General features: G+C 41.3%; 1 protein-coding gene across 2 annotated transcripts in view; it reads right to left on the reverse strand.

Annotated features, from left to right (window-relative positions):
• Positions 1-19,884, reverse strand: part of tsnare1 (T-SNARE Domain Containing 1) — a 246,109-nt gene that overhangs the window by 28,499 nt on the left and 197,726 nt on the right. For both annotated transcript variants that reach the window (XM_085803223.1, XM_085803222.1), the window contains exon 11: positions 8,480-8,590. In XM_085803223.1, the coding sequence (XP_085659349.1) occupies positions 8,495-8,590 (96 nt within the window). In that variant the 3' untranslated portion in view covers positions 8,480-8,494. The remainder of the gene's footprint in view (positions 1-8,479; positions 8,591-19,884) is intronic.

Here is a 19,884-nt window from a genome sequence, read left to right on the forward strand (position 1 = left end):
ACAAATCATGTCCAATCCTCCTGCAGTCATGTGAATCTACTTATTTTGTCCTCTGTTTTTATGGACTTTTTATGTCAATTGTTTTATTGTGTGGGGACTACGGATGAAATTTAGCAGCAGTGCTAAGTCCGGTGTGTTTACACTGAGTACTCCTAATGTCCATCGCAGCCTCCATGTTTCAACTGGGAAAGAAGTAGAAAAGGGCGCGCAATAAAAAGAACAAATACCCCCCAATCACTGAGATGCGGATTCGTACGGGACTAGTGTTATAATGGGACGTCTGTGTTTGGCGAAATATGGTAGGTAATTTGCGGTGGAATTTTTACTTTTCAAATAACAGACATGGCGCATTCGCACGGGATCAAGATCACAGACATCCTCTGCAATGAAACCGAATTACCAGACGTCCCCAGGTAATACTAATCATGTGCAAATAGGGTTTAAGAAAACAATCAGCCAGCCAGAAGAGAGCTACTCTCTTCCGGCTGACTAACACTAACTAACAGAGAGAAGCCTGAGAGGGACGTAAAACTCCAACAAGATGATTTCTGGTTCTCAAAACCACAAATTCACTTCTGATAAAAACACAAAAGAGGAAAATATGGAGCTTTAATACTGCCAATATCCACACGGTTCTGATCAATTTGAAAATGAGCAGAATTCCACGAGACCAAATATCATGATGTGACTGAAAACATCTGAAGAGCCGAAACGTCATCGATACACCTGTTCACCCTGCGTAAACATGAACATGTAGATCCACAGCTTTGTATGAACCAGTGGAACACACTAAAGAGAAACAACTCAACTCGTGTCAAACAGCAATATAATGATATATCACCTCAACACACACCATGGGAATTATCAGAGCTTCACTACATGACAGTGAGTGGGATTTGTTTGGCGATATGTGTCATTAGTATTTGTTGTAACATTATGTCAAAAATGAACCAGTGTCATAATCTGACATGATGCTTATTTAGTACAATAAGCAGTCAGCGAGAACAGTTCTGTCTCCAGAGATGTTCCCTCACATTTCCCTTCAAACCTCACTTTTAATTGCTTTGCAACAATCAAAGTATCTGCATACCTAGACACAACCTAGAGTAAAGGAAAACATGTTTGTGTCTTCTGTCACCGAGGTGAAGTGACCCGCAAATCTTCAGCCTTTTCAGAGACGTCTTTCCTGAGATGGACGCATCAGTGTTTTTAAATGCCAAACAATGGAAAATATGGGGAAACATCTTTCATGTAACTTCAGCATGCACAAAAACCACACTTTACTTCCAGAACAGGGCTGATTATATTAAAACTAGTTATATAAGAACATCTTGTTGAAATTCAGTCAGGCCAACTTGAAACTTTCTTGCCTCCACTTTCTAATATGAAAGGACCTTAAATCCTTTTCATATGCTTCAGACTAATCACCAATGCTACAGATATAAGTTCCACTGAGGATGGTGGGGACGTGTCCCACTCGCTCTTAAGACTCCTCTTCTTCTTCTCTTCATTTTTGTAGATTCATGTCATGTTGATATACACCATTTATTTTCCATGGGTTCGTTGCAATAAGTCTAACGAGCAGCAGCAAACGCTTTATAGACTTCATTTGCCCTGGGTTTAACCTCCCCGGCTACATAAAGAGGGCCTCTTATGGTTAGGCTGTATATGTCTGCAGGAGGCATGGCTGGGCTGTGAAGTGGACTGGTTTTAGTACTGAGGACAGGAACTTCTGTGTTCATTGCCTAATCCATACGGATCCAAAAGGTTTAACTTTCCCATGAATTGTCACAAAGATGTTTGTTCATATTTCCGAGCATCACAAACCCTTCCAAACATAACATTTGAAAAGTCCAGGAGATGTGAAGAACTTTTTTTAAAATCACAGGGTTTAGGCAAGTTAACTGAAAGACATGCATGGCCTTAAAGGGATAGTTCAACATTTTGGCAAATTGGCCCATTGCCATAATCCCTATTCATAGCAGTAGGTTCGTTACCTTTATTTGTCGTTGCAAGCTATTTTTAGAACAGCGGAGCAGAGCCGTGAGCTGCTCAGAGCTACGCTACGGAGGGTAATGGGATCTCTTGGTTTCCCTCATCAAACTCATCAAATACACAATCCAACAACTCCACAACGCTCTGGTGGACAAGTTGTGACCTGCACATTCACCACACTATGAGATAATAACAGAACGTTACCAGACAGAGTTGTTTTAGAGGTAAATGCAGAGACTGCTTACTTTGATCAAATGGACAGATTATGTGGAATGCTACTATTTAACTATAACATCTGTAAGTCAACTACCACACATCTGTATAAAGCTAGTGGTCAGTGTTGCCACTGGCTCAGCCTCATCTCACCTTTGACCCACATCAGTTTGCTTACTGAGCAAACAGATCCACTGAAAACGTCAGTGCCACAGCTGAGCCAGCCAGAGCACAGAGGAGGCTGTGTGAGGACTAACAGCTCATCATCCCAACTACGTACTACTCAGCAATCTGTGTGACCTGGGCCGCTCCGCCCCATCAGCCTGGATCAAAGGCTTCCTCACAAATGGAGGGTCAAACCTAGCCCCCACCTCTGCTCCACCACCACACTCAGCACCGAAGCACCACAAGGCTGGTGCTGCTGAGTCCATAAATGCACACTTAACCATGCCACCAAAATCATCCATCAGTAAGTCTGTGGATGATACTACAGAGGATAATGAACACAGCACAGAGAGTACTGGCTGATCACTGCCGTACCTCCTCCTCAGGGGGGGCAACCGTCATTCCGACATCCCATCAGTCCGACATAGGCCTCTATTGGTCTAAATGGCAACACTTAATTCTCTATCAAACATCCCGTCATCCGAGAATTTTTGCCTCCTATGGTCGGAATGACAGATTTTTTTTTTCTTTTTTTAAACATCCTGCCTTTTCGATAATTCCTTTAATCACATATTTTTTTCCCAAAAAGATTTTGCACTAGTTGGGCTTAGGCAACGAAGAAAGGAGTTGGTTAAGTTTAGTAAAAAGACCAGGTAGAGGCTAGACAGGTCAGATAGATAGAGAGTCCAGAAGTAGAGAGTCCAGATAAGTAGGAGGGAGTCACCTGTTGAGTAACGCACATTTCCTTATATTGAAAGCCTTGTTGGAGTGGTGGGATGTCAGAATGGTGGGATGTCGGAATGACAGCATGTAACCCTCCTCAGCAGACCTTAGGACTCCACACACTCTGTCATCAACACTTTGAACTCTTACCCCCAATTTCCACCTCCTCCGTCTCCGCTCCGTTCCTGCTCTGTTGTGGTTTAGCTTCAACTCGTGGAGCAAACTCTCGTCCACTGCGTGCGTTTGCATCTCCGATCCGTCTCTGATCCGTCTCTGGAGCCCAGAGCAGCTGGAGACCTGAGATCATGGGGGGACTACAAACTATCGCAATAACAGCCGTGTACAAAATGAGATTTAAATGTAAACAACAGATTACTTTGCCTTTCTAAATTTTTGCTCTTCAACATTACTTTGTGATTTTGAGGACTTGTAGAATGGATGTTATGTAATGTAAAATATTGCAGTTTTCCACCTCCATGGTTAATCTTTGACTTCCTGCATGACATCCTGTGAGCCTCTGACTGACTGATGACTTGTTGCTTGTGCCAGCAGGTGAAACTAATGTTGCCAAAGTGATGATTTGACAAACGCAAGTTGATCCATTGTGTTTGACTTCCTGTGTGGGGCGATCTAATCAACGTTGATTGATGTGTGATCCGGCAAAGATAGATCTGCTGTGTATTTCTGCTGCAGACGGACTGGAAACGGAGCACAGCGCAGGCTGTTTGCATATTTTTGTAAGCAGATATTACTATCACCATAAAGGTTTTCTATTCTATTAAAAAAAAGTCTCTTTAGAGAAAAAAGCAGCACACTTTATTACGACACGGATCATAAAATCTGTTCGAAGTAATACAATATTAATGTTTATAAACTGATGTTGTGTTTTTTTTGGTTGGTACTAATGAACATTAGTATTTCATATCCATGATGATTTATTCCAGGTTTCCATCAGATCACATGAGTTGTTATGTAAACTAGATAAACTACATGTCCTCCAGTTGTGGTAACTTTTGGTTACCTAGGTGACCAGGTGCTTGTTGTAAAAGCCTCAACTCTTCTATTAAGTTTCCTGGTTTCTCTGGTTCCTTTGAGTTTTTTTACTCCTAGGTTTTGGGAGTTGAGTGATTTGTACTAAACCCTGCACTGCCTCTGTGTTTACCCTCTATTTTTTTTTTCATTCTCTTTGATTTTCTTCAACTCTGTTTTTATTCTTCACCTTTTGAAGCGTAGCATTTAAGCAATTGGACAGTGAAGCTGATGGACGGCCTGGGCAAAAGTGGTTGAGAGGATACAAATGTGCACTGAGCGAAGAAGTGGTCAGTCATTCATTGTAGCAGATTCTCCGCTGGGATTATGGATGTCATGATGACATCCATCATCTTACATAATGAATAAGAGAGAGAGCATGGGGTCAATCATTGGAGCTAACAGCCTCTAAAAGCAAGTTAAAACCTGCTCAGCAAACCAAAAACAGCATTACAACAAAAACACACAGACAGAGCAAAATGCTGTGGCTTCTCCAGGACATCATGTTTGTCTAATCTATCTATCCATCCATCCACCCATAATTTAAGGAACAATTCTGCCAATGTCATACTGAATGCATCTAAATCTTCACTTAAGGGAACACAGATTTGATAGAAAAAGACAGGTTTGCTCATACTTGTCTGACCTCAATAATCTCCTCACTTACAGTAATAATAGAATGGTTGGACAGTCACTGCAGTGAGATCGAGGTGTTCTGCAGCCATCGTTTCCTAGACCTGAAGCCATTCATCACCTACCACGACTCTCATGTATAATACAGATCCACATGAGCATATGCACAGACTGCATCAACTTGTTGCTTGGATTACAACGCCACTGCTGTGGAAATAAAGCCAGCCTAGAAAACTCAGAGAGTGGGCTATAATATCATTCTCCTCTTGTGGAAAAGGATTGTCATTCTGTCTTAGCCCTTTTCTGTGTCGCTCACACAAACACACACACACACACACACACACACACACACACACACACACACACACACACACGTGTAACCCTTTTTATCTGTGGGGACCCGTACTTGACATGATGCATTTCCTATAGCCCCTTACCCTTACCTGATCATTACAAAAGAGTGACTAAACTAAGATAAGATAAGATAAGATAAGATAAGATAAGATAAGATAAACTAAGCTAAGATTTAACTCTGGTTTACCAGTCCCTCATTGAATCCATACTCACCTTCAACATCTCTTCCTGGTACAGCCTCCTCTCATCTAAACACAAGACCAAACTTTCCCGCACAGTTAACTAGGCTAGCAAAATCATTGGAGCACCACAAACCCCCATCTATCTATCTATCTATCTATCTATCTATCTATCTATCTATCTATCTATCTATCTATCTATCTATCTATCTATCTATCTATCTATCTATCTATCTATCTATCTATCTATCTAAGCCATTTTAACCTAATCTAACCTAAAATAACCTTACCTAACCTAAGATCATCTAAAATAACCTAACCTAAGATAACCTAACCTAATCTACGCTAAACTGAGCTAAACTAAGATATGCAAAACTAAACTACACTAAAATTACATAAAATAATATAACCTAACCTAAGATAACCCAAGATAACCTAAGATATGTTTGGCTAAGGTAAGACAATCCGATTGTAACCTACAAAACCAAGTCTTGGTTGAAACATTAAATATTCAATTTTCAGCAAACAACCCCTTGGTTCAAACAAAGCTGCTGGACCCCACAAGTTGAGTAAAAGCAGCACATACACAGAGCTCATCTGTGAAAACAAAGACTTTGGACTATTTCCATAAACATGAAGAGGCTCTAATCTCGGATGTGAGTAAATAAAGAAATGGAGACGTCTGCTGGGAGCTCATTCAAATAAATCTAGAGTTAAAATACAGTCATCATATTTAAACATAATGTTTTACACTAATGGAGAGTAAAGAAGAGACGGGAAGAAGTCAGAGTAATGGATACATCACAGCTCAAAAACAGAAGCAATATAATAATGCAATACCATGTCATTTTGTATTATATTATTTCATACATAGATAGATAGAAAGTTATGGATTCTGACCTGCTGTCATTAGTTTGTCTGGACACCTTTCTTTCAACATGTACAAACAGCACAGGAGTCATTAACAGTCTTCACAGTTTCTTTTTTTAGCGGTGGGATTTTCTGGCTGTGGTAACTGCTGGTGTCTGTCTAGCCATTTGATTGTGGCCCGCTGACTGCCGAGCCTCAACATGGGCCGGTCGCCACGGGAGCATCGATTCAGCCAGCTGTTTTATGAATAGAATGCTTTGTTCCACAGGATTTCCATTTCCCTCCCCCCCAGAGGAAAATAGGTGATGATCAATACTTTATGCAAGCAGAGACATCTTGTATTGAGCGCCAAGTCAGAGCAAATGGGAAATATATATATAAATACCCACACATATTTATCAAGAGAGCTTTTTGAGCCATGAAAAAAAGATCAAGCTGAAATGTGTTAGCTGCCTGCTTCGGTGTCAAAAGGTAGTTTTGTCAGAACTTGGAGCAATACAAAATACATTATAATACATTTTATTCAGATTCTCCTGAATGTGAGGGATGTGGAGTAGTTCTGAACTTGTTTGGGTGACTTCAATATAATATATACAGGTTTATAAAAGACATTTCTTATCAACATCTTCAGACTTGAGGATCTACTCTTAGTTCATCTTCTTCACTGATATATTTAAGTAAGTGTGTAGCTTTAAGGACCCAGTCTCCAACCATACACACAGCAGTTTATACCCACTCTGCTGAAAATGAAAAAAATACTGAATCTAAACTTTATAGAGGGACACTGCAGATGAACAAACTAATAAAACATGTTCAATTCAGGAAACGATGAAACACTTAGCTGAGCCATTGGTGTTTTAATCTAAAATTAACAGCCAAAATAAACACTGTAAGCAAGATGGCCACATGCACGCAGGACATTGAAACAAAAATTATACCAACGTTGCGAAGAACCAGTATTGCAATGAATTTAAACAGTTTATTGCTGGTTAATGGCTGCTGATGGTGCCTTTAAAGATAGACTCCATATTATATTTTGGGGGGAGGTCAATCATACAGGAGCTGCAGCAGCCTCACTGGGTTTAAACATATACATTTGTTGAACCTTCAGCTGTGCTTTATTGCCCCACTACGACAAAGCTGCCACTGTGGAGAAAGCCTGCTGTCATCAGTAGCTGGCAGAGTGAGCACAGTTATTAGGGTGAAGATACTATATAATGTGGCTATTAAATCTGCCCTTGTGGTATATCTACCTTTTACTGTAATATCAATGTTATTGCTGTTGTATGGCCTAATGACCTTCTTTGATTCATTTCTGCTGTCATATATTGCTCGCCAGCCTGGTGGTGTAAGTGGACCTTTTGGTGTGGACTGAGCAGTCAAGATGTTATAAAGAAAGGACAGAACGACTGTTTAGGCATGTACCATTTACAACACTGACTGATCAGTGGTGTGTGTCCACATAGAGCACGTCAGATGTGTTTTAAAGGGACATTGTGTAACTTCTCCTGTTATCTATTCACGAAAATCGATTATTTCATTCAAAAGTCTGTTTTTCATTAAGTAATCCCCCCCATCAACAAACTGAAGTGTTCCTTTCAGCTCTGAATTAGCCGTTCATATCATTCATATCTACATGGAGCGGGTAAGCTCGGTGCTGCTGCCATGTGGTGTCACCATGTTTTTACGTTGAGTGGCAGCGCGACGGTAGGAAACCACGGAAACTCAGCGGAGACACCGGAGCTGTCGGCTCAGGTCGAGGTGGCGTCTGTGGAAAGTCACCGCGGTAACGCAGTGAGGAGGAATGGAGCGTTACACTGATGCTGCATTCACCTGCAGTCGGGCAGACGGCCGTCGGTAACAAACCAGATGTCATTTTAGTCACAGAAGTCCAGAGAAAGCCGATAAAATGTGGGTCGGGTAAACAATACCACATCGCCATGACAACATATTGTTACGTGTATTGTTTTGCCTCGTGCTGACGGACCACTTGTTTACATAGAGGCTTGTTTATGCCGTTACGTGCAGCGGCTGTCGTCCGTCTGCCGTCTGCCCAATTTCACGTGAATGCAGCAGGAAAAATACGATTGAGTTGCTTGCGATATACAACCATGACGCTAGATGGAGGAATTCCTACACAATGTACCTTTAAAATTCTAAAATGGCACATTGTGTAAAATGCAATTTTAAATATGTGGTGACATCACAGATTGATGAGATTGTCCGGTTCATATCCAAACACTGATAAAAGGTATATGGACCTTGTACATCACTAAATGACCAGATGTATGGGTTGCATTGTGGATGTTGGATCTTACCATTGGTGGCCGGTCTTATTTTCTTGTTGAAACAGCGATGATGATGGTGAGGATGGTGAGGACAATGGCTCCAGCCACCAGCAGGTAGCACTTCCTCTTCCTCAGCTGCCTCTGTGGGGGGAGAGGATGGGACACTTCACTGTCTGACGCTTGACACATTCTGCACAGTCGTGCAAGAGGTAACAAAAATCTTATTAACGACAGTGTTTTAAATCTCTGCATAAGTGGTTTGCCATTAAACAATCATATCCACTCTGTGTTAACCAGGAGGCAGCAGTGATTCTTCAGGAAGCTAAAATATTCAGCTCTAAACCTCCATATCTGCACACACGAAAGCCAGTGCCACTATGAATTAGCTGCCCTGTAAATATCAAACAACCATACAGCCACAACTGCCCAAACTGCCCCTTTATTGCACTCCTATTGTTCTTAAAATATACAGTGCAAGAACACAGCATGCATTTACATGCACTCACAAAGGAGAACAGTTATCTGGAAAGTGAACGTCAAAGACCAATGGAAGTGGCATTTCAGCTGGATGAGATTAACACGGCTGCAGAGGAGCTGGAGGTAAGGGATGACTGTCACAAAAAAAAAGGTTGCCTCCACTTCCTGCCGTTGGAGTACAGTGCAATCATCACTGTGATGGCTCTGCCGCATGTTCCACTTGATTGTGTGATGGCACACATGTATGACCGGGTTGAGGAAGTGGGGGACCACAGACTGACAGAAAAAAATGCAGCACCAACAATGTTCCCTGATATTCTTCATTCAGCCCATGTAGAGTCGGTAGTTAATCAGCCTGCTTAGTGGTTGTGATGGTGCTGCTCACATTTTAAAGTTAAAATCCCAGATAAAACGGTGTCTGCTGCAGGTTTATCACCTGATTACAAAGCTGCGGATCCTCTTCAAGTGGCTCATTTATCCACTATCTTTATTTAGCTCTGCTGTTTTCAAAAACACTCGACTAGTGTGAGAGCACGCTCACGATGGCTTTCAGCCTCAAGATGCTTTTAACAAACAGAAATAAAAACTGTTTGTATTTTTTTGTCTTTTACCTTTTCTATTCATTGACATGTTTTACAAATTATTAGTAACATGTTGGGTTATTTTAAAACTGTGTGCAAATTGGAATTTGACTTTTGTTTATTGTATTTTACAAGATTTTAGATTCATCAGTTAGACACTTTAAATTAGTTTTGAATTTGTATTTGAGTATACATCACATTGTACAGTGTTCATTGTTCATTGGGATTTGGACAATATAAATATGGTATAAATGTAATGAATGCTGACATCATAGAAATCATTTTAAACACATGGTTAATTGATTTCTTTCTGTTTTGTTTCAAACTCATATCACCTTTAGAGCATGTGGCAGTCGTCTAATTACTGGGATGTGTTAGGAAGGTTGTGTGGAAGTGGGAGGTTCCACAGTCAGTCAGCACAGAGGGACGAGGCTTAAATGAAAAACTGCTTGATTACAGAACATAAAACTCAAAAACATGTAAAGCCTTACAATTTCATAGTCACTTGCGTTCAGTTGGTTATTTTCATTTTAAGTGCTTACAGCTCTCGAATGGTTTTCAGAACCACTTTCTGTTTCATTTCTAATATTGCCTGTGGTGTAATTTAGATAAATGCTTCAAACGTTCCTCTGCACAGTGCACGAGCTTTATTCATTCATGTCAATTACTTGCCATGTTTTTTTTTTTTTCTTAAAGGAAAACTGTAGACTGTGGTAAGCAAAAAATATTAAAGTAAATAGAGTGAAGAGCAGGGGTTAGGGAATATTTATATATTTCCTTGTCTCCTCAGGCGGTGACGATGTTTTGGAGCACAGAATCTATGTTGTTCTGAAACGCTTTTTCTCCCCGTTTTTTTTTTTTTTTCCAGCCTGTTTTCTGCTACAAAGGCAGCGAGAGCAGCAGCGTTAGACCAGAGCCGAGGCTGGAGTCTTTAAATCCTGACGCGCTTCAAAGCACGGAGAGAGCAATTCATCTTCTTATCTGAGACTCAAAACAGGCTTTCTGTGTGGAAGAGAGAGGGAGAGAGGGAGAGGGGGGAGAGGGAGGGGAGAAAAAAAAATGCTGTCGAGTAATTTTCCGTTTAAACGTTCCACTCCACAACAATTTGCATAAGCAGCCCTGCGTCTGTGATAAGAAGATTGGTAATTTTCAAAGGCTCTGTGGGGATTGAGAATTAAAAGCCTTTCTCCGCTATCTCCCCTCTTGCAGCTGGCCACCACAGATTCCCCAGCTTCTCGCACGCATTTCCTCCTAAACTACGCCTTATAAACTTTCTCTGCCATCCTTTCCTTCTCCCCGCTCGCTCTGACAGTGCTGAGTCGCTCCCCTCTCTCTATATACTGTATTCCCTCCCTCCCTCCTTCCCTCTCTCATCCATAGTCCCAAATTCTTCCTCTATTCCTGCTGCTCACATCCCGGCGACTGCTGTTATTTGGGGAGAACAAGAAAAATAAATAAGGTAGAGGGGGAACAAAAAAGGGCTTAGTATAACAAAGGGAGTGTTGCAGTATTTCTAAACCAGAATTTTCCAGATTGCAGGACAGACTGTGAGGCGGGACAGAGATACTTGCAGTGGGAGAGACGGGGAGGGATAGGGAAGGGATGCTCTTATCACCAGGAACCTAATCTGCCAGTGAATGTGTCCTCAGTGCCAGCACTTGAGGGCCGATGGGTGCTGGGAGACCCTCAGGGAGGAGACACCCACTTTATTCACTTTTAACATCTAATATGAGGGGAACAGTTCATGGTAAAGATGGAGTGTAATCAGTAAGTTTGATATCCACAGTGGTATTTTACAGTATTAATCATCAAGAAGCTGGAGTTGCTGTAGCAGGATGCTATTCTAAGTTTGACTGAGCAGTTGTTATCAGTGTGGAGAATCCTCTGAGGCACAGTGGTGCACCAGCTGGTTACATCTGTCATCACTGCTTAGGGAAAAAAGTGTTTGTAGCTACTCGGATTTAAGGACATTTTAATTTCCTAAATGAAAATAATACAAAAGACAATCTTAAATATCGCAAAAGGATTTGGTGTTGGTACTGTATATTGATTACATTTTGTATATATATTTAATATATTTATGTATATACAGTATATATATATATATATATTTAAGATGAATGTATATATATATATATATATATATATTTTGTTTTTAAGAGGAATGAAAATATACTTAGAAAAACACTCATGATGTCCATGAAGCACGACTTAAATCTCAGGCATAAATAAAGGAACACACACACACACACACACACACACACACACACACACACACACACACACACACACACACACACACACACACACACACACACACACACACACACACACACACACACACACACATCTTGTATTCCTACTCACTGGTTTAAAGGAAGACTATCACCATCAAAATTACAAATGTCTGCCAATAGAAGCTTTTCTGATCCTAACAAATGTTTGTCACAAATGGAAAACAAATCTTTCGTTATTCTTATAGAAATGTATCCAAAGACAAAATATAATGTATACAATCAGCTCAAAACTCAACATTTGAAATTTTAATAATAATAAATTATAGGAATTAAGCAATAATGCCTATCCAGTAATGCTCTTAGGAACTATCTGCAATCTGCATTAAATGCAGCATCTTATCCAGGCTCAGGCGCAGTGGGATGAGAGGAAGCGGACATCTCTCATCTGTCCACCTGTCTCATCTGCACCGAGGTCTCCTCCCAGTGGGACGGACGTGTCCAGGGAGACATCCTGGTTCACAATCACTGCTTTGCAAAAAAAAGAGAGCTGAGACTTGAAGGCTGTTGGACACAAGTCATATATGGAAGTGTTCTCTGGCTGCATGTAGCAGTCACCTCAGCCTCTCACAGCAGACTAAGGCTAACACTGACAGGTGGAGGTGGAAATACTAACTGAGCTCAACTCCAGCTCCTCACAACGACAGATACAAACGAAGGAACAACACGAGTTGCTGCAACATTTATTTTTTCATTTGTGAGCAAAGCCCTGAGATGTTCAGAATCCTCCTACAGGGCTGGTGGTTCCTTTCCACCCAGAGCGGAGCAATTCATCTTTCTCTGACAGAAAGCGCTGGCCTCAGACTAGGGGGTGCTAACTCTGGTGCTGGACTGTTTTTGCACTTGGCTGGTAAAGCCAGCAGAACCACATCATCGACAAAAAGCTGAGCCGCGAGGCCACGAGTCATCAAAGTAGATGCTCCAGTCCTCCGCTGCACCACGAAATCCTCTCCATTCAAATCACAAATAGAAAATGTGAAAAAGGGAAACCAGGGCAAAGTCCAAAATAAATAGACTTGTTGTAACAGGCTCAGCACATTACAACTGATGCCCCCCCCCCAACACACACTCTCTTCCACATACTTCCACAAAAACATCCACGGGCACTTCATTATTTGGCAGAAGGAGAAGAGGAAGTCCTCTTCTCTATGATTGGAGCAGATCTGCACCAACTGAATCTGAGACCTGGATCCTAAAGCTGAACCATCACTCTTCCTCTGTTCACGGGGACTGGACCAGACTTGTATGAGACAAGAGACAGGAGACATGTCCCATTTCTCACAGTTACTCAAAGAATTATTAAAGAATTATCTTCAAAAAGCGCAGAGTTCCTTTTGTGACGTTGAAGCAAAATATGCAAGGTTTAGTATTTATGTCACTTTATGTGATGACAGCTGAAAAACATCAACATTTTGAAACGAGTGATTCTTCTAGGTTTAGGTTCAGGTTTATTTATTTAGCACACATTTATATGTGATGGTGCAAGGAGGGAACAAAGCCAATTGGTTGGACATAAGTTCCACCCCTGTCACTAATTAAAACAATACAAATGTCTATGGCTAACAAATAAACATAGAGGAAAAAAAGGAGATAAAGTGAATACATAATTCAAATGAGCAAAAATGAAGAGATAGAGAACAAAGTGATCAGTAACAAATAGAGAGAAATAAGGTACAAAAAATTCATAGATTGAAATCATAAAAAAGACAGAGTACGGTATGGAGAGAGTGGGAAATTCAAGAAAAGTTCAGATGTATTTTTAGCTGCTTTTTAAAGAGTGAATAGGAAGATATGGATCTTAGTGAAGGAGGTAGGACATAGGAACAACATAGGACCTCTATCCACCTTTTTCCGAACGTCAAAAACGTAGCCTGTTTTGCCGGTTTTGGAATGTTATGTTTACGTTTCCATGGTTTCAGTAGCCGCGGTAAATGCATGGATTTTTTATTTTTTTTCCCCCAATGAAAATCTGTAAAACGCATAGATCATCACAGCAGCTTTTAACAGTGGATATCACACAAATTGACATCTGTGTTAAAAGCCAGCGTTAATAGATCCATGCGTTTACCGCAACTATGACAACGCCTGAAAACCATGGAAACGTAAACGTAAAATTCCACCAAACCGGCAAACCGGAAGCCAGTTTTGACCATAGATGACGTTCAGAAACTTGTGGATAGGACATATGAAACTGATGGTGTGATGTGCGGGTGGAGGGTAAATACTGTATTACTGTCTAGTACGATGAGAATGTTCATTATAAGTGAAGTAAATTCCTGTTCCTGTAAATAAACTTGTGAATAAACAAACAAATCTGATAATTATTCAGTTTGTGAATTGGTAGAAGAGAATACTTTGTAAATAGTGGTGTTGACGGAGCATATCTGTTTGAATGTGAGATGAATCTTAAGAACCTCTTCTGAATAGTACATCATTTCTTGAGATGAGTAGGAGATGTAGCTGCCCAGACCATGTTACAGTAGTTCAAGTAAGGAAATAAAAAACTATAATATAAAGTTAAATGGGCAGAAGGATGAATTAATAGACACACTTTTTAAAATATGCCCATCATCTTTGTTCTAACAACCTGTTCTGACTTGGGCTGCCTTATGTGTTCACACACATGCACACACACAGCTGTCACTATCACATCCCTTTGTCTCAATCACAATTCAATATTTGACATTTATTGTGTTGAGTACTTTTATTTGTCAGAATCTAGTCAGCATAAGCACAATCATTATAAATCATTGGGTTAGGTTTTATTCTCTCTCTCTCTCGGTTCTGTTTATCTTCTCGTGCAAAGCGATAACGTTTCACGTCACATGATTACATCACTTCATAATGTTCCCAAGGCAACAGGGGGAAAATGGCTGCTCTTGTGTGAAGTGAACATGCAACATTTTTCAAAGATGTGACTTTTTCTTTAACAGAAATGCGGGGATTATGAAATCTTGCAGTCCTGCATATTTTGTGCATTTTGCACAGAAATTGCCGCGAAAATGCGACGTCTTTGAAAAAATGTGAACCCCTGTATAATTTGCGAGCTTTGGCTGATTATGTGTTGAGTTATGTGATCGCATAATCGCATTTTTCTGGAGGGACTGACATTTAAAAATTAGGTTAAACTAATCTTGGGTTAATTAAACACACTATCTCTCTAATCTAAAAAAAAACTGGCCTTGATTATTATGTCTTTTATGTTGGGATACAAAACCCAGCACATAAATAAGAAAGCTTGTTACGAGCCAAAAGAGTTGAGATGCTGGCTCTGCCTGTACTCCAACAGTATGACTTGGCAGCTAATGCTCACACACTTATTTGCCGGCAGGATGATTACACAGTAGAGCCTACAGACACCAGCCCATCACTGCCGGCCATTGAATAGGATATTACTGACACTTCCCTTCCAGGCCTACTTCACACAGCAAAAGGAGGCCGAGACCACTGGAAGGCACCAGGGTTACAATCAAAGACTCTTTGGAGGTATTGTACCAAATTAAGAGAACATTTAAATTAAGTAACACTTCCATCCTAACTCCCATTTGTTATAATCATGCATTTCCTCTCTCCAAATGAGATGCTATGTGCTCCACCTGGACAGGGAAAGGTCTGCTCACTGTGGAGGGCCTGTACACTGATGGCGCCTTTGCTTCATTTAATCAACATAAGGGAAAGTTCACCCTCCAGCAATTTCATTTTTCAGGTATTTCCAAATTACACCACGTGCACAGTTCCTCTATATTTTCTTTCTTTCTTTCTTTTTTTAACATGGAAGTCTTGATTTTCACAGTGTGAGACTTGTTGTTGTTTGTTGTGTTGATGTTGGTTTTTTATTTTTATTTTTTTATCTCTCTTCACTCTTCTAGAAATCCTACTTGTTCACATCAAGGTCAGCAGTGCAGGTCAAGAGCAAGAAAAAGAGATGAGTTAAAGAAAAGATGAGACGGAGAGGCGGAGAGCATGGATGGCTTGTTCACCTTTCCATTTTTCAATATGTCTGAGGCGGGCTCAGACTTTCCACAACCGTAAAGCATTTGAAAAACACCTCTCTCCCGGGGAGAAAAACTGCATTATAACCATTAAAGCTGATAGCACTGTCACACAAACCAACTATCTATCTCATCTCCACCTCCCTTACATGGAAGACAAACTTGCTGTGTCTCTGGGAGAAAAACTACTTACCTTGTGTGACATGAGAAATATCCTCATAATACAACATAATGCAATGCAATGATAATGGCCATAATATTATTCTCCCTTTATCGGATCTGGTTCGGGAAAATTGGAAGTTCATAAAATAAATAATGTTTACAGCGGAACTGCCTCACTTGTAATCGGCTTATATGCAATTTACATAAAACTCAGAGTCCCATGCAGTGCAGTCACTCTGATTATGATATTTAAGAGGAGCAGCAAATAAACGCAGACTGCACGGACAACACAGGGAGCCAGGGAGGGAGCCCTGTGACAGCCATTGTCAATAATTGAACAAAAACACTAGGCAGCATCGGCATAGCCTTTCATTAAAATCATTCAGTTTGCTGATTCAAATACATACGTAGTACAACCTGATGTTTTTACACTGTTGTCAGCCTTGTGGAGACCAAGAAGATTCTGGTTGTTTCTCCAATGATAGCTGGTAAGTTAAATTGAATGGAGCAATAATAATAATGACAATAATATTTTTGCAGTTTACATCTTGTATCTATTATACATCTTAAAGGGATAGTTCAACATTTTGGCAAATTGGCCCATTGCCATAACCCTTATAGTTCTAGGAGTAGGTTTGTTACCTTTATTTGTCGGTGCAAGCTGTTTTTAGAACGGCAGAGCGGAGCCGTGAGCTGCTCAGAGCTACGCTACGGAGGCTCATGGTATTTCTTGGTTTCCTTCATCAAACTCATCAAAAACACAATCCAACAACTCCAAAACGCTCTGGTGGACAAGTTGTTGCACATTCACCACGCTATGAGATAATAACAGAACGTTACCAGACTGCGTGAAACTGCTTGCCAAAAAACTGCCCAGAGGAACGCGCATCATCAGTTTTGCATGAATTTCCCTCTAAAACAACTCTGTCTGGTAACGTTCAGGTATTATCTCATAGCGTGGTGAATGTGCAGGTCACAACTTGTCCACCAGAGCGTTGTGGAGTTGTTGGATTGTGTATTTGATCAGTTTGATGAGGGAAACCAAGGAATCCCATTACCTCCATAGCGTAGCTCTGAGCAGCTTGCAGCGTTTTAAAAACAGCTTGCACGATTAAAGGTAAAGAACCTACTCCTAAGACTATAGGGATTTTGGTCAACCATTGACATGTAAAGGAAGAAATGTCAAGATTTCACAAGATTGTTTTCACACCTGACTACAGGGATTCGGTTCGATTGGGGGGCTGCAAGTCGTAACATTGTGGCATTTATCACTTGCTGTGGTTCTGCTTTCACACTGCCATTTCTGAAGCGCACAAAACTTTCTTAATAACATGACGCAGTTGAAAGGGGCGCTTGTCGATTGGACAAAGAAGGGGGAATCCCTCCTGACCCGGAAAACATCAGCAAACATGGAGCAGCATGTTAAGTTAGCTTAGTTGGGGAATGTGTCTGTTCTTCTTTTTTAATTTCCCAAATGCACATGGCTCAGCAAACCGTTCAATATGAGCATCGGGTCAGGCAGAGAGGCCGAGAGCATTTCAGTCTGACACTGAGAAAAACGAAGAAGAAACGGCACCGCAAGAAAATGCGATGGATGACATCTTTTGCACGGGACAGTGTTTGTTGTCCTTCCCCTACCCAAGATGCACTGTGTATTATAACACTTCCTACATTTGGTCCTGTGTTTGGTCCAGTGAGGTACAGTTTTACACGGGGTCATTCCTATGTTCCCACAGCCCTATGTTCCCTCAGCCCTATGTTCCCACATTTCTAACTTTTGTTGTCACTGAAAATTGGGCCCTATGTTCCCACAGCCCTTTGGTCCCACCACTGGTTGGGTTTAGGCAATGAAGAAAGGAGTTGGTTAAGTTTAGTAAAAAGACCAGGTAGAGGCTAGACAGGCCAGATAGATAGAGTCCAGATAGGTAGAGAGAGTGCAGTGGGAACATAGGGCTGAGGGAACATAGGGCTGTGGGAACATAGGCACGCTCCCCAGTACACAATGGAGGTCACTTTACGTCACTTGCACAACCTCCTCGTCCAGGCAAGACGGCTATGGAGGACAGCTTTGATCAATGCCTACTATACGATTGCAACAGCAGGTTCATCAGCAGAGAATGGATCAGGTAGGTGACGAAGTTGAGTTGCTAGCGAGTGATGATATCCGATTTTTTGACAACAACGGAAGCCTGCTAAATCCAAAAAAAAGGTGCTTGGATTTTGCATTTGGTTTGGAAAAGGTTCAGACTGCATTAACACCACAAAGAAATTGTACCAGGGTTCTTTCCGGACTCTGGTGTGGACCAAACAAGTGAAACAAGTCCCAGCTGAAGAGTAGGTCTCGGTACATTTGTTTGGTCCACACTAGAGTCCGGTAGTTTGTATTCACACCTCCCCAAAAGGTCCGCACCAAGGAAAAAGTCTGTTTCAAGTGGTGTGAATACGTCGAGAGACCAGGGATTTTGGGCGGACCAGAGTTCACTTGTTTAGTCCACACCAGAGTTCAGATGAGCGTTTACACCTGCCCAAACAAAGACTATCCCAGGACACGACGGCTTTGGCACAGACCGGTTTAAGTGTATTTGTTGAGACGTGTAACTTCTGTAAATCACAGCACAACCATGTGTGTCTTTGTTTCTTTCCTATAGAACCAGGCTACAAATCGGTACCAGCTATCTGTCAAACGCAAATATAATATGAAGAGCCACCTAAAAAATATGAATCCTAGCAGCAACTTTGGCCTTCATGCATTATGAGTTAAAATCTCACATCATGCAGTTCTGTGTAAGCAGTTACGCCTGGGTCACGTAAATGGACAGTTAACAGCCATTGATCATTTCCTCATTAAATCAACCCACAACCCTCCTGAAATCACCTGCTGGAGATGTCATTGTCCAAACAGACAACACGGCCATTTAGGTTGATGTAATTGATTCATCCCAGCAGTTTGACGCTACAATGAAGACAGACTAAAGCTTTTTTGGACTCACAAAGACATCTTCATTGCCGCTATTGAGCGTTAACCTTCAGCAGGAAAGGTGAACTCAGCTCAGAGCAAAGTGTGGTGTGTACAATCAGGCTGGATTCAATAGAGGTAAAGCCTTGCTTTATAGCGCCTTTCACATCACGCCTGTGTGTGTGTGTGAGTCAAACAGAGAGAAGCACCAGCGGTGTGCTGTAACCTGGCTCTGTACTGCTGCTCCTACAGAGTCTCTGTGGCTTTCAACCCGCCAGACATTTGCTTCCAGATTTGCCAACAGCAAAGTCAGGATTTGAGGGAGAAATTAATTTAATGCAGCCGTCAACTTTTGTGTCATGGAGCGGCAGTTTGAATTTTCTTGTCAATGAGTGTGCCGCTACAATAACACAATGACACAATGACAAGACGATGACGACACACCGAAGCGACTTTAGCGATAGCTTGTTGATCCAACATGGCGGCAGACGCTTTACCTTTCGGTGCAGCGTTAGAAAGTGTTTTAAAGGGATAGTTCACCCAAAATTCAAATTTCACTCATTATCTACTCACCCTCATGTGGACTAAGGGCTGGGAGAAGTTTCAGAGTCCTCCGTGCCTTCTCTGAGTTACAGCGGGCTCCGTGCAGCACTGCATGTCCATATGACGGTTGCAAACGGAGCTCACTTTTCTTCGTCCAAAAAAAACATCCAAATACCTCCATAGTGCTCGTCTGTAATGTCCCTCTTGTATTGAAGCCCCAACATGAGAAATTGTTCTGAAAAAAATTAAAGAAGTATATGTTTCAAGCTTGTTTGTAGCGGAAGCTCCCAGCACTGCTCTTCCTGGTCCGTCCAAATCTCGCACGATTTGCCAGTTCACGGCTCCGAAATCGCACAAGATTCCGGCAGAGCAACACTGGGAGCTTCCGCTACAAACAAGCTGAAAATATAGACTTATTTAATTTTTTTTG

This window comes from Trachurus japonicus, chromosome 16, assembly GCF_045865225.1.
Source record: "Trachurus japonicus isolate A0001 chromosome 16, Traja_1.0".
In the NCBI taxonomy this organism is placed as follows: domain Eukaryota; kingdom Metazoa; phylum Chordata; class Actinopteri; order Carangiformes; family Carangidae; genus Trachurus; species Trachurus japonicus.